Raw genomic sequence first — 21,747 nt, forward strand, 5'->3', positions numbered from 1 at the left:
GGTGCCATGTGTATCTAATCTAATACTCTTTGGGAAGCCAGTAATCCCAAAGGCAACAATCTGCTCACGTTGGCTGCTAATCGGTAGAGAGAGAGAGAGAGAGAGAGAGAGAGAGAGAGAGAGAGAGAGAGAGAGAGAGAGAGAGAGAGAGAGAGAGAGAGAGAGAGAGAGAGAGAGAGAGAGAGAGAGAGAGAGAGAGAGAGAAATGGGGTTGAGGCCAAAAATGGCCAATGAACTCCAGCAAGGCTGAAGGGTAGGATGTGCTGCCAAACTTATTGGCAGGATCTCATTAACATATTGTAGCTCTGTCTCCGAGTTTCCAGCCAGCAAAATAGACAGTCTGGTGAGTGGACATCAGCAACAGGGAGGTATTGCCACCTGCAAATAAATCTCAGCCAACTCAATGAAATGCAAAGTAAAAACATTTCCACCTTTGTCCATACCTTTGGATTCAAGGCAATGACCTCATTAAGATTCAATTGATATTTGACTTTAAAAGTAGGTAAAGCCTGTGATATTTCCTACCAATTTCAAATTCTCTGATCTCTTCTGTTAGATGTAGGTATAACTGTTGGAGGAATACACAAGGCTTTTAACTGAATTTTTAACCATTGAAAAGTAGGGAGGGCACATCCTCTACATAACTTCAAGGCAATTTTTTTCCCCCTCTTCTCTCTGTACTTGGCTAACATTTAGATGAGACACATTATTGTATCTGTTCAATAGAACTTAATGTCCAGACTAGTAAACTGAAGAGTAGCCAATTTTCTTGCTTATTGTATTCCACACCAAATATTTTATTGCCTTTTGGTAGAGGGTTTATTTAACAGAATAGATCTGCCACTGGAGGCTACATCAGTGATTATAAAATGACATTTCAGAACTATTTTATATAGAATTGGTCTAAAGATACTGTCATCACCAATATTCAAGTAAACATTGCACTGATAACATTTTAACCCATATACCTTGCATACCATTGAAGTGCATACAGTATCAAAAATTGCACAATTAATACATTAATTTGTGGAATTCAACATGGTGGCAGAGTAGCAGGGCTGATCCTGGGGCTCATCCACTCCCAACTTTTGTTTTGTTTTCTTTTCCTCTTTTCTTTAAGCCTTTTGCAGCAATTCAGCAACAATCGGCACAGAGAGAGAGTGGGCCATGTGCAGAATAGTGGCAGTGTCCTGGTTGTCTGAGGTGGCAGCTGGATCAGAGGCAGTGGCCTCCCTGGCGCTTCGGTGATTGGAGGAGATGGCAGCACAATGTTGGCAGTGAGAGCGGTGTGGCAGTGTTCAGTGTTCACAGTTCCTATCTGGATCCTCTCAGCAATTGAAGACAGCAGCAGCATGACATTGGCAGCGAGAGTGGGCCTTTTGCGTAATGGCAGCAGCCTCCCAGCAGTCCTGGTGATTAGATGCAATGACCCAAGCAGCAGCAACAACATGGCTCCTTCCAGCATTGAGGCAGTGGCAGTAAAGCTCCTCCCAGTGATCGGAGCAGCAGTGGCATCATCTGCGGCAAAAAGAACGTGGCTTCTCCCAGTGAAGAATGTGAGACTTGCAGGCTGACCAATAGTCCAGGCCATGGCTAGATAGGGAGACCTGCATCGGTAGCTGAGATTTCCAACACCTTTATGGAGATAAGGCTTTAGACTTTAAAGATCCAGACATTTCCTTCCTTTTTGGCACTTTAAAAAAATTTAAGTGTTTTTTTTTAATTCTGGTTTTGCACCCAAGATGGTTTGAGAATGGCAACTTGGTATACTTTTCACTGTCCTCATGTATTCTTATACTTGACTATGTGACAATAAATTCTAATTCTAACAACTTCAGAATGGTCCCAACATGTAAAATCAAGTAGACTGTACAAGTATCTTGCCTTAAATATCAGATAAACAAACACTCCATTTTTATTTGAGAAAGGAAAGACATGATACACAAAAGACTGAAAAGAAATATAAAGTATTAGAGGCACAAAATAGTTGGAACAAATCTAGTATGGTCTGAGATGAAAAACTGCTGTTCTTTAAACTTAAAACTCATTAGTTATTTTAATTTTGACTATTTTCATACTTAACTAGTAGATTCATTTTTCTGAGAAGGATTTTGGGAGAATCTCTTCCTTTCTACTCACCTACATTTAATTCTCCATTACTGCAGTTCACATCTGTAGTGTACTCCATCTAGTGTCAGTTTACAGAAACATTGCATTCCAATCAATCTCCTCCAGTCCTGAGCTGTGAAAATTACAGGTGATGATCAACCCACTAGTCATCCCAACCTTGCAGGTAAAAAGGGCTCAAGAAACCCTGGAAGCTGACGAGCCAGCAAGCCAGAGATAAACAGGTCAAGATGGACGGCTGCCAGCCAACTGCTGTATAAAGGAAACAGGACAAAAAGCATTATTAACTGCCAAGCCAAGAATCCCAAAAGCAACTGTTAAAAAAAAATTATGTTCCACCATCTACTCTTCATGAATCATCCAGCAAGACTGACTTACTTCTTAACGCTAACCTACATGAATCTGCCTAACAGACAACACATCCAGGACACACCAAAACCCAAAACAATAACCAACATTCCTTGTATAAAAAACCTCAGAATTGACAGCCAGACTACTCAGATCACTAGGAATCATGACAGCACACAAACTGGCAGTCACACTAAGACAGCAGCTAACCAGGGTTAAAGACAGAACATGCGCAGGACAAATGTGATCTACAAAATACCATGTGGAGACTACACAAAACACTGCATGAGACAAACAGGCAGACAACTAGTAACCCGCATCCACAAACACCAGCTAGCAACTATATACAACACGACCAGATGTCCTTGGTTTCAATACATACAGACAAGGAAAAAAAAAAAATCACACTTTCAACTGAGACAATACCACTATCATTGGACAAGCCAAACAGAGGACAGCCAGAGAACTCTTGGAGGTTTGGCATTCATCCACAAACATTAAACGCATTGAATGAGGCCCAATATACCGCGCATTACAACACAGCCAGAATCGGCACCTACCAGATCAGGCAAAAACCAGACCATTATAAATATAAACTAGTACAAAACAACAGCACTACACAGGAGGAGGTGTCACAGCACTGAGGATATCACCTAGCAAGGGGATGAAACATCTGCTATCAGACCTCTCAGCTCGAACAACACCAACATCTACAAACAGCACAAATTTTCATTCAAGCCCTGAGTTTAGGACTCAAAGGCGGACCAAAAGTTTGATTTAGAGGGGAAATATAGAATACGTGGGTTAAATTGTAGACTGTAAAATAACAAATATGTAAAAGAAGCAAAAAGACAAATGTCTTAAACTAAAAGGAGAATCGATAAGGAAGAACAACATAAATGGCAGAGCAATTAAATAACTACTTTCATTCCATCTTCACGGAAGACAACTAACTTCCAGAAATGATAGGGAATCAAGATTCTATTGAGTAGAAATTGAAGAAAATATTAGTAAGAACATTAGGAGAAAATCAATGGGATTGAAAGCTGATAAATCACAGGGCCTGATAATCTACATCTCTGGATAATAAGACAAGTGGCCATGGAAGTTGGATGTGTTAGTTGTTATCAGTCTCAGAAGCAGTCCTGGAAGACTGGAAGGGGGTTTTCAGTAGGTTGAAACAATCCTATAACATTTTCATTACAGCATTGCTCTGGCATGCAAGCACTTGGCTGCCTCCATAGAATGGGTGGTAGTTGCTTTGGACCCAGGTCCATCAAAACACTTAGTAGCTTCTGGATATTCATAGAGCATTACTTCATTTCATTCACAGTGTGTGGTCAGCATTAATGGCAAGCAGGGAGGGAAACAAGGAACCATATCCTTTCCTCTCAAGCAGAGAGGAGTGGTGCCAGCAGGTAAGGGGTAAGTAATGCTATATAGGTACAGTGGTAGCTTCTCCTCAGGACATTCCAGAGGTGCTCTGCCATGCTGGTTCTCTAAAGTGTGCAGCAGTTCAAGCCCAGGAGGATAAGCCTGCAACTGGATCCTCTAAGTTGAAAGGCAACAGTAGACAACTGCCCAAGTCAACAGTCTGTGACAGAGTAGGCTCCCTCCACACCTGCTGAGAATGTTGGACCTGCACCTAGACATTGTAGGAGGGAGGGGGAAGAGGAAAATACATGATGGCCTCATAGGCAGCACATGCACTACATCATTGTAAATAAACCAGAACTTTTACCAATATATTTTCACTTACACAGTTACAGTGTCTGCTATCATATTATTTTCACTACACAATCTGGTAAAGTCACACCCATTTGGTAAATCAGTACCCTCTTCCTAGATCCCAAGCATGTAAGACATTGTAAATACCAAGCTTTGCTCATCTCTCATAAGCAAACAAGTCTTTGACTGTAGGTACCTTCAGACATAGTGCAACTTTAAATCTTAACTTGCCTGCAGCTACACAGTGTTGCATGTTCAAGTTGAGGACACGGAGACTAAATTCAGTGCCCAGCAAATGATTCAGTGCCTGAATAGCACATTTTTAAAATACTTTTATCCACCTATCGGCAAGAGTAAGGAAATCAGTGACGATTCCACACATCTTAGAAGAGAATTGTTATTCTGATGTTTGACTGTTTCAAGATAGTGCAGTAATATTCAAGCTTGGGAGATGCTCAATGACAAGCTCACATATCCACTTTCCCCAGTAGTGCAGCAGTCTAGAGAGAAAGGCTGGAGAAAGTGCTGCCTCTCGCAGCTATGAATTAGTCATTGAGAATGCTTAAGCATAACAAAGATACATTACAGTCTCCACACACTTCAAAGCATTGAAAGAATGAAGAGGGATACTGACTATACTGTTGGAAATTTGGTTCACTTGGGTTTATCGTAAGAAGTAGACTCTCCAGAGTGAGATTATAAGTTGGGGAGGATAAAACATGGATCAAGAGGCCAACCTCCATTCAGAAAAACACAACTTGACGCAAATACAAGGAAAGAAGCAGATTGGTGACTATTTCTAGCATTTAAAGCAAAAATAAGGTCTTCAATTTGTGTTTGGATCTCCAGTTTTTCCTCTTCTCTCTTCTTAAAAATACCTGCTTAATGGGTGATGTTTCTCCTTTTTAGGTAATCTCCATTACAGTGATATATCATTACATGAAACCAAATTTCCAACAGTATAGTCAGTATACCCCAGTAAAATGTAAAGACTAGAGAATCTTGAGTAATTAACATACAAGTCAATTCAAATAGACCTGGTTTGGTAAGAGATGATGAAAATTCCCATTAGGCCTTACAGCAAGAAACTCCCGAAATAATGGGATGCAATCTGGCTTTAAACAAAAAAAGTTCAATTCCACATTTCCATTGTACTCTATTTCATGAGCTCTAACTTCACTCACAGGTTTGTTCTATGGCACCTTACCAAATACCTGTTGGAATCTATTTTTGGATTTTCTTTTATGTTAACATATAGATATTCATCCTTTTTTTCCTCTCTCTCTCTCAATACTGTACCTTTGTTGAGAATTATAAAATAAATGTCTGCTCTCCTTCTCCAATGTCTTCCCTTTTCTCAGTCAACTGTCTTCATACTTCTGCTATAGATATATGACTTTAAATTCAAACACAAGTTTCTCACACAAACTGAATTCCATAATGTTATAAACACTACTTCGGGGATCTTTTACAATAAGATCACAAGTTAATCCTGTCTCATTACAGTTCTGTGATTCTGCAACATATTATCCTGAACTCTGTCTCAAATACATACTACAAGCATGGCCTTAGGGCTATCATGGCAAATTTGGTTAGTCTAACTCATGTAAGAACTAAAATCACTCATGATTATGATATATCTTGCAAGCCCTCAGTACGTTTTGATTTCTAGTCTGTCCCACACCATAGCTAGTGTTGAGGGCTTATAAAATACTCCCACCAGTGACTTTTGTTGGCTTTTTCATACTTAAACCCAAACCAATTCTACGTGTTCATCTTCTGAATGGCGATCATTTTTCACCATTGTCCTGATCTCATCTTCATATGTACAGGATGTGCACCACTGATAGCGACAGCATAAGAGGAAGCCAAATTCAATATTCCTGCAATGACATAGTAGCAATTATACAGTTAGTAGCCCAGTGGTATTACTGTTGGACTGTTAATCCAGAGACCAAGGTAATGATCTAGATATCTTGGTTTGAATCATGCCACAGGAGATGTTAGAATTTGAAATCAATAAAAATCTGGAATTAGGAGTATAATGATGTCTATTGTTGACTGTCAGGAACATCCCATCTAGTTTATTAATGCCCTTTAGGGAAGGAAACTGCCACCCTTACTTTGTCTAGCCAACATGTGACTTCAGACTTGCAGCAATGTAGTCGACTCTTAACAATTAGGAACGTGCAATAAATGCTAGCCCAGCCAGGGATGCCTTCACTGCATGAATGATTTTTTTTAAAAAGCAGAAGTGGAAGCCATGATCTAAAGTAGCAGAGAATACTGCTATCTTTTAAAATGGCAGTAATTATTCTGCGTCACTCAATTGACCTGGACATGAGGTAAGAGATCAAAAGGCTAGGAGAGTATCCCTGTATGGGAGGTCATAGTCATCCAATTGTTCAGCTGGAAATCCTCCATTCCCATTACCTCAGCACCCCTGATTTCAGCTGGATGCCTGAAGGGGGATTTAAATGCATCATGCCGTTTCCTAACAATGTGCTTAATGCCATACAAAGAAGCAAGATATTACTTTATGAAACAAAACCTAAAGGAATCCACACAGTTGAAGGTATTTCCTGGATTTCCTTGGAAATTATTCCAAACTTGTGATATTAGTGTGGACTTCCTGAGCAGGGATATTTGGAGAGAAAATACAAGAGTGATTTAATTCTTTAATTTATTAAATAAAATTCAACAGTGGTAATACGCAATTTATTAAGCACCAGCCAATGCTACCTTTTCATCCAGAGGCGTACATTGACTGAAATTGGGAAAGGATGGTTATTTATAATTAAGTTACTGTAGGGGAATTGGAGGGATTACTAGAATAATTTAATTGGTCCCATGATTTATTGATGAACTTCTGAGGAACAGTCAAAGGAGATTTATAATTTATTTATTACTGTACCCCAAAGTGTAGGGGAGGGCTTTAATTAACTTAGCTGGACAGCTTCAAAGAAAGACTGTAGGAAGTAATTTAGAGGTGAACATTATATCACAGCCAGTGTGAGGTTGAAGGAGAATTTTATTTTTAAACTTATTAACTATCCAAAAGCAGACAGACAATTATTGAAAAGGATTGGAGTTCCAATGTAACAATGCTTCAATTGATCTAAAGTAAGGAACACAGTATTCAAGACACAGTAATGAATTCAGTAGCAACAAGCAATGCCCAATAGATTCCATGGCATGGTGTAAGACTGGCAAAAACTATGAGTCAGGCACGGCCACTGTAGGATTCACTGCCTGAACAAAAATGCACCACGTTGTAGGAGTCACTTCACACAAAAATTTACTTTGCCAATATAAGAAAACTGAGCCAAGCAACCTCACATATGTGATAGAAAAACCATGTGGCATGTACTCACCCACTTTGTAATCTAGTAAATCATTAAATTTTTGAAGAGGTTTTGTGGCTGATTTGGTGGTTCTGGTGTTTGTAGCATTAGAAGGAACCTTCATGATATTATAAAGTCATACAGCATAGAAACAGGCTCTTCAGCCCACCAACGCCATATTACACTAATTCCACTGACCTGCACTTGGTCCGTAACCGCCTATGCCTTTGCATTTAAAGTACTTATTCTGAAGCTTCTCAAGAGATGCGAGAGTAGCTGCCTCCACCACCCTCTCAGGCAGCGCATCCCATATTTTTTACCACCCACTGAGTGAAAAAAAATTTCAGATCTCCACTAAACGACATGCTCCTCACCTTATATGTATGCCTTCTGGTCTTAGACATGTCTGATATGGGGAAAAGATTCTCATGTTCTCCCCCATCTGCCTCTCAAATTTTGTATACCTCAATCTGATCCTCCCTCAGCTTCCTCGTCTCCAAGGAAAATAAACATAGCCTATCCAGTCTTTCCTCATAACTGAGACTTTGCATCTGAGCAACTTCCTGGTGAATCTCCTCTGCACCCTCTCCAGTGCAATCAAGTCCTTCCAATAGCAAGGTGACCAGACTGCAAACAGTATTCCATCTGTGACCTAACCAATGTTTTATAAAGTCGTAACAAATTGTGGTTCAATGGGCCTGATAATCAGCTTGCTAATTCTTCCAACACCTCACCCATTTCCAAAAGGAAAAAAAAGAGTGAAGATTTCAAACAGCTTTTCAATTGTTTTGGAGCTTCTTGTTTTATTTCTCAGGAACAGGAAATGTTTGTTATCAGGGTAATGGGAAATGATTCTGCTCCTAGAATCAATGTGGGTTTCCTTTTTGCCAGTAACATTCTTTATAACTACAAAAACAAACAATAGAAAAAAAAAAGAGAATCCAGGCAAATATGCCATGTTTGTCTTTCAGCAGAAATGGAAAAAAACCTGTACCCAGCAGAAATCGCAATATTCAGGGTTAACAAAGTTAAAAGCAAGCCCCCTCTAAATCAACATTACCACCATCTGGAATAAAGAGATTGTGCACTACTGACCTCCCTGCTATGGGAAAAATGATGTGAGACTTGAAAGAGTTCAGAAAAGATTTACAAGAACGTTGCCAGGGGTTTTGAGCTATAGGGAGAGGCTGAATAGGCTGGGGCTATGTTCCTTGAAGCATTAGCGGTCGAGGGGGGAACCTTACGTAGGTTTATAAAATCATGAGAGATATGGATAGAGTGAATAGCCATAGTCTTTTGTCCAGGGTAGAGGAGTCCAAAAGTAGAAGGCATAGGTATAAAGGGGAGATGGGAAAGATTTAAAAGGGATGTAAAGGGGCAACTTTTTCCACACAGAGGGCGGCGCACAAATGGAATGAGCTGTCAGAGGTGGTGGTGAAGGACGGTACAACATTCAAGTGGCAAGTCGTTGAGTAAATGAATAGGAAAGGTTTAGAGGGACACAGGCCAATGCTGGGAAGTGGAACTAGACTAATTTAGGATAAATGGTCAGCATGGACAAGTTGAAGCGAAGGGACTGTTTCCATACTGTACACCTCCATGACGCTAAGAGGTTTTGACATGTTGAAGCAGTGCAGTGACTAGTTTATTAATATCTTGGTGGCATTAAAATAATCTGCACACATTGTCTAATTAAATCCTTCCCTTAAAAATCCATTTAATCATGACCAGTTAAATAATACGTTAGAAATATGGGCACAACAGGCTCACTAGTACCTCTGAAAACAACAGGTAATCTAATAGTTCACATGGGCTCTTCTAGCACTTCCTGCTTGCGCTCAGATTTCCAGCATTTGTAGTTTCCTTTTTCTTAAATCATAGGGCACTTAGATTTCTCCAAATTGATTTAATCAACTGCACTGAAGAAAAAGAAGTCTGTGGCTACCCTGCAACAATTGGAGTTTCCTTTTTAGAGACATGAGTTGGAAAAGTTCGATTAATAAAGCCTATTGGCCTGAGTAATATGTCCATTACCTGTTTCATCGGGCCTGAATACATTTCGGAAATATACATTTGCTCCACACAGCTTGTCACATGTCTTGGGATTTTATTCAAAGTTTTTTTTTCTATTCATTTGTGGGATGTGGGTGTCACTGGCTGACCAGCATTTATTGCTCATCCCTAGTTGAGCTTGAGAAGGTGGTGGTGAGCTGCCTTTTTGAACCGTTACAGTTCTCCTGCTATGGATTGATCCACAATACCATTAGGAAGGGAATTCCAGACATTTGATCCAACTACAGTGAAGGAACAGCTATATATTTCCAAGTCAGGGCAGTGAGTGTGTTTTGGAGGAGAACTTGGAGGTGGTGGTGGTGATCCCATGCTCTTGTCCTTCGATGGAAGTGGTCACGTGTTTGGAAGGTGCTATCTGAGGATCTTTGGTGAATTCCTGCACTGCATCATGTAGATGGTACACACTGCTGCTACCAAGCATCAGTGGAGGCAGTGAATGCTCGTGGATGTTGTGCCAATCAAGCAGCTGCTTTGTCCTGGATGATGTCAAGCTTTGAGTGTTGTTGGGCTGCACTATATTTTATTGAATATTTTGTTAATCAATACTATAGTGTTTCAGTGAGAGATCGAGCTGGAAATCAATCCTAGATAACAAAGTGTGGAGCTGGATGAACACAGCAGGCAAGCAGCATCTCAGGAGCACAAAAGCTGACGTTTCAGGCCTAGATCCTTTTCTGATGAAGGGTCTAGGCCCGAAACATCAGCTTTTGTGCTCCTGAGATGCTGCTGGGCCTGCTGTGTTCATCCAGCCCCACATTTATCTAGGATTCTCCAGCATCTGCAGTTCCCATTATCTCTGGAAATCAATCCTCTCTATTCCCAGGAGTCATTAGATGTTAAAGATTGTTTTAAAAACCCCACAAATAATTCCTCAATTTGGGGTTACTTTCAAACCCAGGATGACAGAAAACAGATTGGCTTTGGCATGTAATCAGAATTTCAAGTAAATAGACAAGTTACAGGTAAACAAATGCGAATGTACAGCATATAAATCTAATAGTTAAAACTGTAACCCCCTATGAACTCCCATTAAAGACACATGCAGATTGGAATAAATGGGTATTATGGGCAGAGGGCAAGTTTAGGAAAGCAACTCAGCCATTTCTGTTCACAGGATCCTCCAAGATGAACGTTGTGCTGATTGGAATACTGCTTTTTGGTGTCCTTTCTCCACGTTATCATTGGTTTGCAGAGTACAGGGTGACTGCTTCACAAATAATAACCCTGTGATTTATTAATTAAAAATCACATCTTACAGCAACCATGGAAGGAAAAGTAAACTGACTTTATTCAGGCTTAAAGTGGCTTTTACTGCAGAAAGCAGAGAAAGCTCTTGTGCTGACAGATCTGATGGACTCTTGCTGTCCTGTTCACAGCCCAAGCTCTTCAGCTAGCTGAGAACCAGAGTTATTGGCAGGCAGAAGGCCTTTGTCAATGATAACTAGTCCACAGACCAATTCTCTATTAGTTGCCAGTGAAATCTTCATTTGTACACAGCTGTGTTTCCTGCTCATCATCTTTGCTTGAACCAGAGGTCTGTAATCAGTACCCACAATGGATGTCAGGAATACATTATTTCAAAAGCATGCAGTGGTCCTTCACCAAACCCAAGAGTCTTTTCCCATTTCAGCCCTCAATTAAAAATATTGAGAAATAAACACACCATCTTTGCCAAATTATGATCTTCAGATCATGACCAATATTCAGCCCATAGGGAAGGCAATGGTCCGGTCGTATAATTGCCAGACCATTGATCTGGAAATGCAGGTTTGGGGACTCCTGTTCAAATCTCACCATGGCAGACGGTAGAATTTGAATTCAATAAAAAAAGCTGGCCTCAAGAATGTAAAGATGAAAATAAAACTAGTTCACTAGTGTTCCTTCAGGAAAGGAAATCTATTACCATGTCACGCAAGACCTTACAGCAATGTGTGGTTGACTCTTAACCACACTCTGAAGTGACCTAGCAAGCAATTCAGTTGAAACAACGCAAAGTCTGCTAAAAGAAATGAATCTGGCCGATGTTAGTAAGGAGAACTTTGAGTCTCCTTACTAACATCTTGGGGCTAATGCCAAAATTAGGAGGGCTGTCTAACAGATTAGTCAAATCGCAGCCCGACAGTCATAACTTAATGCTCCGGACTTCACCCTTGACTGAATGGCAGGTCAGGTCTAGTAAAGCTGGTGGCATGCAAGTAGTGAAATCCTTTTTCTGAAGGGTCTAGGCCTGAAATGTCAGCTCTTGTGCTCTTAAGATGCTGCTTGCCCTGCTGTATTCATCTAGCCCCACACTTATCTGGCATGCAAGTAGTCTTGTGTTGTAGCTGGCATATAATCGGAGGGAGTTGCCCTGGGAGTCCTCAACATCACAGAGTCCAAAGGCAAAGTCTCATGGCATCTGCTCCAATATGGACAAGGAAACCTCTTGCTGGTGACTACTTATTGTCCTTCCTCAGCTAATGAACAACATTTGGAGGGAGGACTGAGTTTGGCAAGAATGGGGGAGTTCCATCACTAAGAGTGACTCGGCAGCAGCACTAGTGATCAAGCTGGTGGCGTCCTAACGGACATTGTTGCTAGACTGGGTGTGCAGTAACTAGCAAGGAAATCAGCAAGAGGGAGAACAAACAAAAAACACTTGACCTCATCTCATCCTTACCAATCTGTCTTCTGCAGATGCATCCCATGGTGATATCAGTAAAAGTGATAGTTCACATTCTTTATGGCGACAATATCCCACCTTCACAAAAATACATTACACCTGTTGCATGACACTGCCACTGTGCTAAATGGGACAGACTTCAAACCAATCCAACAACTCAAGATCAGGCTTTCATGATGCTCTGTAGGTCATCAACAGTAACAGAATTATTCTCACGCGCAATCTGCAACCTTATGGACTGGCATAACCCACACAACATTTACTGTCAAGCAAGGGGATCAACCCTAGTTCAATGGAGATGCATGACAGGACCAGCATCAAGTAAAACTAAAAAAGGTCTTAACCTGGGGAAGCTGCAACACAGAACTGCTGGCATGCGAAACTGCATTAGCAGAGAGTGATAGACTGAGTTAAGCAATTTTACAGCCAATTAGTTTTCAGGTCTGTAGTCCTACCATATCCAACCATGAGTGGTGGTGGACAATTAAACAAAAATCACTGAAGGAGCAAGCTCTCCAAATATTCCCATCCTCAATGATAGGGTAGTTCAGCACACCAGTAGAAAACACAAGTCGGAAGAATCCGCAATAATCTTCAGCCAGAAGTACCAAGCAGATGATCTACCTCATCTTCCTCTTGGAGGTTCCCAGCATCACAGATGCCAGACTTCAACAAATTCAATTCACTCCACACGCTATGAAGAAAATGTTACAAGGAAATGGATACTGCAAAGGCTAAGAGCCTTATAATATTCCAGTGGAAATTCTGAAAACGTGTGCTCCACCTTGTTGTACATCTAGCCAATAGAGTGTGGCGAGCTGGAGGAACACAGCAGGTCAGGCAGCACTCCAAGTCAATACAGTGGCTGCAACAGCAGATCAGAGGCAAGGAATACTGTAGTGAGTAACTCACCTCCTGACTTCCCAAAGCCTGTTCACCATCAACAAGGCACATTTCAGGATTGTGACGGAATACTCTCTACATTACCTGGATGACTGCAGCTCCAACAACAAAAATCTTAACACCATCCAGGACAAAGCAGCCCAATTGATTGGCACCACATTCAATCATCCATTCCCTCTCCCACCAATGCGCAGTAGCAGACGTGTACCATCCACAAAGATGCACTGCAGAAATTCACCAAAGCTCCTTATACAGCAGCTTCCAAAGCCATAACCACTTCCATCTAGGATAAGGGCAGCAAATACATGGGAACACCACGACCTGCAAGCTCTTCCCCAAGTCGCTCATGATCCTGACTTGGAAATATACTGCCTTTCCTTTGAAGTTGTTGGGGCAATGTCCTGGAATTCTCTCCCCAATATCCTTGCTGGTGTACATATGTCACGTAGTGGTTAAAAAATTTAGCTCACCACCACCTTCTCAAGGTGAACTATGGATGGGCAATAAATGCTGGCACAGCCAGCAACATGCACATTCCACGACTGAAATTAAAAAAAACACCAGTTGCTTATGCAACTGAAGCCAACACTATAGGAAAGGCATTGAATAAACTTTTTCAGACAAGGCACAGGCTTAAAAATCAATAATTTCCATTAAAATCATTTACATATGCTTGAGAACATAATTTGTAACCTGCATTCTTCAATAATTAGGTGAAATAAATTTTGAAGGCAAATGGAAAGCAAGTTCCTGCCCAAAGTTAAAAGTGATGTACTCTTCACACTTTGCATGCAGTTGCAGCCATTTAGTGGACTTATTGTCCATTGACTTCCAACATTGAACCTGGAGTGATAGTGTCCCTACCTGAGCCCAAAGTGGTGGGTTCAAGTCCCACCCACACCAGAGCTGTTTAAGTAACAGCCCTGAACAGGTTGATTAAAAATACATCTGACTTTGAATTTGTATGAATGGCTTGAAGACTCTACCTGTGTCACATGAGTTTCCCACCAATTTTCACATTCCATTTTGTGTTGCTGTGCCTGTGGCCTCAATGATCATTCAGTCTTGCCTGCATTTTGGTTGAGATTCTTTGCATCCCTGTTAATGTCTCTGCATTAACACAAAGTCCATGACTTGAGAAGCTCCTATTAACTTGCTATTCCTATACCATTCCCATGTAGCGACTGAGTAATGGACTTCCTGGAGCATCCTTGCAAAAACTGAGTCCACTCCCATTAACTATGGATTCCCATCCTACTATATGTGCATGCTGCCAATCAATGACACCATTCCCTCAATTACCACGTACAAGGAAGGCCATCATTAGACTTGCTCTGTCCTTTCTCCTCAGGATGCCATATGCTGTCCGTGATAAGACTCCTAACCTCCAGTGATGAAACCCCACAACTGACTATGGCCAACTGTCTGGACTGATCTCTCAACACCACCTGGACTGACTGACAGGTAGTTACCAGACAGCTTGCATTTTTCTCCCTCAAGGATTAACTGGGGCTTCATCCCCAGATTGCACGAGAAACGAACTCTGGACTTGTGTAGGAAGAAGTTCCTGACTATGCCCAAATCTCAGACTGCAAACTGACCAACATCTTGACTGACTGTGGCAGCAAGTCTTGACTGACCGACATCCACTTGCAACCCAGTTAGCACTTGTCCCCTTTGACTTTCACACATGACTGTCTTCTTTAAGTGCATGAAGCATATTTATCATGTAAACTGCTGGCACGTACTGCAGTTCTGACATTGCTATGGCTCCAGCAACAATTCAACCCACTCTCCAACTGATTTTTTTATTCTCAGTGCTCCCCACTATCACCAGCTGCCTGCCTTTCCTGCACTAAAAAAACAAACTAAGACGTACAGTCTGCCACCTCAAAGGAAACACAAAAGACTTTGTGCACTAATAAAATAGGCTCACACCATGATATCTACTTCCATGTTGGTGCTGAAAATCTTGTGTGGATATAAAACATACCTGGCTAGCTCTCAGCACAAACCAACACGAATGGAAGCCCTGGCTGGCCTTCAGCTCTGAGGTACTTGCATGATGTCCTGAAGTGGTGACTGTCAGTGGGCCAAGAGCAAGTGTGATGTTGCCAGGCTGGCACTTTGTTGATGCCAAGTTGACTGATGGACAGTCCAGGAAAAATTCTCTCATTAATCATGGAGGTACCTTGTGCAGAAGAAGTGGTTCAATGTAAAAACTAAACCAGATGGCTTGCACAGCCTTTCTGTGAGTTGCAATAGGTGCTGGAGAGACATGTAGTCAGGTATTCATTCTGTTTTATCACTTGAGTTTTTGCATCATCTAGTTTCTCAATTGCAGCGAACAAATTTGGAAGTGATATCAATACTGAGAGTTGGACTGACAATGAGATGCAAGTGCATGGAAATAAGCTTCCCACCACCTTGACGGCGAGATTCTGAATGCCTATTTGAGGCATGAGGGCATAAGCGGAACAGATTTTTTTCTCAACATCAACACTTTTCACTTTGGGCTCTCGCCCAGTTGAATTATTTTGCATGTCATCATTTTTGCCACTTCAGAAAAATTCTGACCAAAAATCCAGATATGCCATCAAAAAATACATTGTCCTTAGAGTCATGCAGCGTTAAACAGACTCTTCGGCTCAGCTCAGTTCATCCATGCTGGCCTTACTTCCACTCCTATGTCTTATAATTAAGGACTATGGGGAGAGTGCGGGTAAGTGGAGTTGAAATGCCCATCAGCCATGAATAAATGGCAGAGTGGGCTCAATGGGCTGAATGGCTTTATGGACCAGTTTTCCTGAACTGAACTAGTCTCATTAGCCTGCATTTGGCCCATATCCCGCTGAATCTTTCTTATCCATGTACCTGATCAAACATCTTTTAAATGTGAATGTACTTGCCTCTGCCACTTCCTCTGACAGCTCATTCCATATACGCACCAAACTTTGTGTTAAAAGGTTGCCCCTCAAATTCCTTTTAAAATTTCCTCTCACTTTAAACCTATGCTCTCTAGTTTTGGACTCCCCTACTGTGGAAAAAAGACCTTGGCTATTAACCATATCTATGCCTCTCGTGATTTTATAAACAACAACATCCTTTAGCCTCCTAGATGCCAGGGGAAAAAGTCCCAGCTTATTCAACCTCTCCTTTTGACTCAAGCCCTCCAGTCTCGGTAATATCCTTGTAAATTGTTTTTGCACCCTTTCCAGTTTAATAACATTGTTCTTATAGCAGGGCAACCAGAGTTGTACATGGTACTCCAAATGTGGTATCACTAATGTCTTGTACACGTGTAATATGATGTCCAAATTCCTGTACTCAGTGCTCTGACTGATGGCAGCAAGGATGCCAACTGCCTTCTATATCACCTTACCCATGACACTACTTTCAAGAAACTACGTACCTGCACCCTTAGATCTCCGTTTGACAGCATTACCCAGGGGCCCTGTAATTATTTGTGTAAGCCCTGCCCAGGTTTGTTTTACCAAATTGCAACCCCTCGCTAATTCCACACCAAGGCGGTTGAAATGTTTAGCCATATGAGAATAAGTGATCACTAACCGATTAACAGCCTTTCTAGCAATGAAAACATTATTTTTCAAACATAGTATCACATTCCTTCAGAACAAAATTAGTGTTAGCAATTTTCAATTTCTTAAAACTTGTACTAACTCGCTTTTTTAAATTCCACCTGTTTCCCTATCAACCATTTCAGTCATTTTCATATTTTCTAATTTGCATTGCATAGTTTAGACTCAAAGTGAATTCTTCAACGTGATTTGCTGAAGAGGTACCCTTGTCCAACCCTTAGACATCACAGATCCACTGCTGAGGATGTCGATCTGAATCAGACACCAGATTACGGCAAGCCCATTTTCTCACAGCCGTTTGTCGTCAGCTAGCATGGTTCCTTTACCCCTGCTTCTGCAAGCCTGAACAAACTGGGAAAAAAAATCCCCTTTCTTGCTTGCTGACTACAAAACCCTGCAATCATAGATTCGGGACAATTTGCTGTGACTTCTTCGAAAATAATTTAAAAACTTACAATTTTCAGTGCTTTTCTTTAAGGTGTCTGATTTTTCTTCAAACCAATTACAGCCAAGCATGTAGTTATTGTCGCAATGTAGTCAATATGTGCCCAGCAAACTCCCATAAACATCAGTGAGATAATGGAGGGATAAACAGGACAGAGAATACCATCCCCCCGCCCTTCTTTCAAATGTTACCATGGGTTCTTTAAAAATGTTTAAAATGTTAAAAGTTACTTAGCACGTCAAGGTAGAAAGAACATTTCACGGGTTATGATCTCATACTGAAGACCACAATTCCTTCGGCACTGCAGTTGCGTGTCAGCCGCTTGTGCTCAACCCCGAGAGTGGGTCCTAGGTCCCGCAACCTTGCGGTTGGGAGGCGATGGGGCGACCAAACGAACCGCATCTAACACAATAATAAATGAATGGCACAGTTAATGATATTAACGTTTGTTTTACTAAATGCTGTAATGTGGTACTCATTCCCTAGCGGTCGGAGCAAATAACAATATTTCCAAAGAAACAAGATGCCGCAGATAGTGATAACCGAAAAGTTGGAGAAGACTGGACACATTCAGTTTGAGTACAGAGAAGCAGAGGGGAGGTTAGGAGGGATCATGTGACTAAGCAGCGACATTGTAACATTCTGGTTGCTACGGTCACGGCTTGACGTTGCTATGGTCACATTCCGGCAGTTGCACGGAAAACATTTGGTGCAGTGGCGAATTTAGGCGACGACCACCCGCCCTCAGCTCCAGGTACAGATCAGCCGATCTTGGCGACTGCAGGTAATGGCTGATATATCTGCAGTGCACTGGCTGCAGGGGCCTTTGCTTTCCCGCGGAGAACGGGGCCAGCCATGGGCACGAATCTGGGGAAATAATGACAGGCGGTTACGAGAAGGAATATCGTTGCTTACCTAATTCAATAGGTAGTCCAACCTTGCGATTTCTCACGTCAGTGGTCGTTAAGTGGCACACATTGAACGACACAGTACCAGAAATACCCTAAGTAAATTCTGTGGGCAGATGATACCACGAAATGGAGGTGGAGATCGCGAACAACTGATTCGCACGCGGTACCTCTTGGGCGAGGGAGGGACAATAATCTTGCTTTAAATTGTTGCCCATGGACTTCTGCAATTTTGTGTGTATGATCACTGTGGGCTCACCAGATTAGGCTGAGCTGTGAGGCTGGCTCCCCTTGTTATATCCTCCTTAGGCTTTGCAATTTACACCTAACAAGCTCCCACCATCTGTCATGCAATAATTACCAGTTAAACTCTTTTCAGGTGACATTAATTAGTTTAACTTTTCTGCATTTTTAAAACAAAATTCCTGTTATAAATTCCCCGATCTTTGCCTGGAATGGATCCACATTTGCCTTTGTGAATCTTTTCCTTTTTAATTCCCTAGAGAAGCTTTTACAATCAGTTTTTATGTTTCTTGCTATTTTACATTCATATTCAATTATTTCTTTGTCAGGTGTTTGTCTTCCTTTGCACAATTCTAAAATCCTCAGGCATACCACTTTTTCGAGGGATGAGGTGGAGCTTTTATAAGCCTAATGCGTATCTAAGGCTAACTTCATTTGTCTGTCACAGCTCTCTAGCTTTTCCTGTTAGACAATTTTACCTTGAAGGCATGTCCATCATTTGAAAGCCAAGTATTATTTCTTCAGATATTAGCCATTGCCTATCTACTGCCAAACTTTAGAATGTATTTTTCCATTCCACCACAACCAACTTCGTTCTCTTACTTAGTGCTTGCCTATATCTAAGGCAATAGTTTCAGGTTGAACCACATGTTTTTCAAACCTAATGGAACATTCTATCATATTATGATAACTATTTCCAAAAGATTATTTTACAACAGGATTGTTAAACTCTTAATTATTAAATAGTCCTTTATCATTGCACAATACTAGACATAAAATAGCTGATGCTCCAGTTGGTGCCTCAAACATATTGTCTGGATAACTACCTTAAACACATTACAGGAATTGCTCAAGATGTTGACCCAGAAAACATGGCACATAATGGGTAATGCATACAATCAAACTTTGAGTGTTGTTGGGAGTTTCGAATATGAGACTGGTGGAGTAAATTCCATAACATTCTCCAGATCATCAAATTCTAGAAGGAGGATTTTTGGCCTATGGTACATGCTTTGGCCCTCTGAAGGAGCAAGGCAAGTATTTTCCCAATTTCTCAATTCTTTTTGAGTAATCAGAACTTCTTTTACGGAACCACTCGTGAATCTTTTCTGTGCCTTCTCTGAAGTCCTAAACCAATGCCCCAAACTGAACCTTGTTAAGGCCAATCTAGTGTTTTATACAGATTTAACACAACCTTGCTTTTATACCCTATGCCCTGTTTAGAAAGCCCAGGAGGACATATTCTTTATCAAGCACTCTCTCAAACTGACTTGCTGTCTTCAATGAGTAATGTACTTAGACACTCAGGCCGCCCCGTTCCTCCGTCCGTTTCAGAATTATACCCTTTATTCTTGATATTTTGTTTTATGTTGTCTCCAAGCACCTCGGAACACTGCAACATGTTACAGTTGTTGTACAATTATAGATTATAAACTTAATATCGTTTTGTTGGGAATACCTATTGACCTTATACAGTCTGGCCCATATGTTGCTTCAGTCCCTCAAACTGGTTGGTTCTGCTGACCAACCAGTTGTGCTGACACATGAGGATACAGTTGGAATGGAATGACACTATTTTTTCTTCTCTGATATAAAACAAGATTTAGCAATGTTGCCATGAAGTCAAATTGCCATTGAAACAGCACTTTTACTCATGTAAAACACTTGTTTGTAACATGTTTTTTAGAATTCAAGTCTAGTGTGCAGGAACTCCGGTTCTCAGTATTAGCGGCACTATAGCACGAACACAGTTTGCAGCTTTATTTCTTATTTTTTGATCAACCTGTCCAGACATGTTGCAACACACGTCAGGGAGGGGTGGAACTTGAACTTGAATCTGATGGCCCAGAGTTAGGGATGTGACTACTGAGCTCCAGATCCTGAAGAACTCAGCTCAGTTTAAAAAATCAACCTGTTAAGCTGCATTGTGACTCTTGTGTGGGGCAGGAGGCACTTGATCTAGGGCCTTCTACCCCAGTAGTAGCTAACACTACTATTGTGTCACCTGAGTCTTTTGCAGCTGCTTTCTGCTTATTTGGATTATCTCTCTTCACAGTTAATTGTGGTGAGTCTTAATGAGGCAACAGTTCTACTCTGCCAGCCCAGAATGTGACTACAGACTGGTTATTAAGTCAAGAGATAATGGGAACTGCAGATGCTGGAGATTCCAAGATAATAAAATGTGAGGCTGGATGAACACAGCAGGCCAAGCAGCATCTCAGGAGCACAAAAGCTGACGTTTCGGGCCTAGACCCTTCATCAGAGAGGGGGATGGGGGGAGGGAACTGGAATAAATAGGGAGAGAGGGGGAGGCGGACCGAAGATGGAGAGTAAAGAAGATAGGTGGAGAGGGTGTAGGTGGGGAGGTAGGGAGGGGATAGGTCAGTCCAGGGAAGACGGACAGGTCAAGGAGGTGGGATGAGGTTAGTAGGTAGCTGGGGGTGCGGCTTGGGGTGGGAGGAAGGGATGGGTGAGAGGAAGAACCGGTTAGGGAGGCAGAGACAGGTTGGACTGGTTTTGGGATGCAGTGGGTGGGGGGGAAGAGCTGGGCTGGTTGTGTGGTGCAGTGGGGGGAGGGGATGCACTGGGCTGGTTTAGGGATGCAGTAGGGGAAGGGGAGATTTTGAAACTGGTGAAGTCCACATTGATACCATATGGCTGCAGGGTTCCCAGGCGGAATATGAGTTGCTGTTCCTGCAACCTTCGGGTGGCATCATTGTGGCAGTGCAGGAGGCCCATGATGGACATGTCATCAAGAGAATGGGAGGGGGAGTGGAAATGGTTTGCGACTGGGAGGTGCAGTTGTTTGTTGCGAACTGAGCGGAGGTGTTCTGCAAAGCGGTCCCCAAGCCTCCGCTTGGTTTCCCCAATGTAGAGGAAGCCGCACCGGGTACAGTGGATGCAGTATACCACATTGGCAGATGTGCAGGTGAACCTCTGCTTAATGTGGAATGTCATCTTGGGGCCTGGGATGGGGGTGAGGGAGGAGGTGTGGGGACAAGTGTAGCATTTCCTGCGGTTGCAGGGGAAGGTGCCGGGTGTGGTGGGGTTGGAGGGCAGTGTGGAGCGAACAAGGGAGTCACGGAGAGAGTGGTCTCTCCGGAAAGCAGACAGGGGAGGGGATGGAAAAATGTCTTGGGTGGTGGGGTCGGATTGTAAATGGCGGAAGTGTCGGAGGATAATGCGTTGTATCCGGAGGTTGGTAGGGTGGTGTGTGAGAACGAGGAGGATCCTCTTGGGGCGGTTGTGGCGGGGGCGGGGTGTGAGGGATGTGTCGTGGGAAATGCGGGTTATTAAGTCAAATTAGGTTCTATACTAAGCTTGATTTTGACATGCACTATTTTCACTCTTTCTAACAAAGACAAAC

General features: G+C 42.0%; 3 protein-coding genes across 8 annotated transcripts in view; 1 reads left to right on the top strand and 2 right to left on the bottom strand.

Moving 5' to 3' along the window:
- Positions 1-18,364, bottom strand: part of LOC125454151 (activin receptor type-1-like) — a 135,967-nt gene extending 117,603 nt beyond the window's left edge. The window contains exons 1-2 of one of the 2 annotated variants that reach the window (XM_059647283.1): positions 18,145-18,364; positions 17,460-17,631 (exon numbers count right to left, since the gene is read on the bottom strand). The gene's annotated coding sequence lies outside the window, so the exon portion shown is untranslated. Of the gene's footprint in view, positions 1-17,459; positions 18,012-18,144 lie in introns of those variants that run through there. The other variant, XM_059647284.1, reaches the window with a different exon arrangement.
- On the bottom strand, positions 850-3,100 carry LOC125453788 (uncharacterized). Its single transcript, XM_048533723.2, has 2 exons — positions 2,140-3,100; positions 850-1,635 (listed from the first exon to the last, which is right to left on the bottom strand). The coding sequence occupies exons 1-2, from the start codon at positions 2,186-2,188 to the stop codon at positions 1,034-1,036; spliced, it is 651 nt and encodes a 216-aa protein (XP_048389680.1). The 5' UTR covers positions 2,189-3,100; the 3' UTR covers positions 850-1,033.
- Positions 17,854-21,747, top strand: part of c7h7orf57 (chromosome 7 C7orf57 homolog) — a 57,151-nt gene continuing 53,257 nt past the window's right edge. For 2 of the 5 annotated variants that reach the window (XM_048533718.2, XM_048533720.2), the window contains exon 1: positions 17,856-18,013. The gene's annotated coding sequence lies outside the window, so the exon portion shown is untranslated. Of the gene's footprint in view, positions 18,014-21,747 lie in introns of all 5 variants that reach the window. The other 3 variants (XM_048533722.2, XM_048533721.2, XM_048533719.2) reach the window with 3 other exon arrangements.

This window comes from Stegostoma tigrinum, chromosome 7 (genome assembly GCF_030684315.1).
Source record: "Stegostoma tigrinum isolate sSteTig4 chromosome 7, sSteTig4.hap1, whole genome shotgun sequence".
Lineage (NCBI taxonomy): Eukaryota > Metazoa > Chordata > Chondrichthyes > Orectolobiformes > Stegostomatidae > Stegostoma > Stegostoma tigrinum.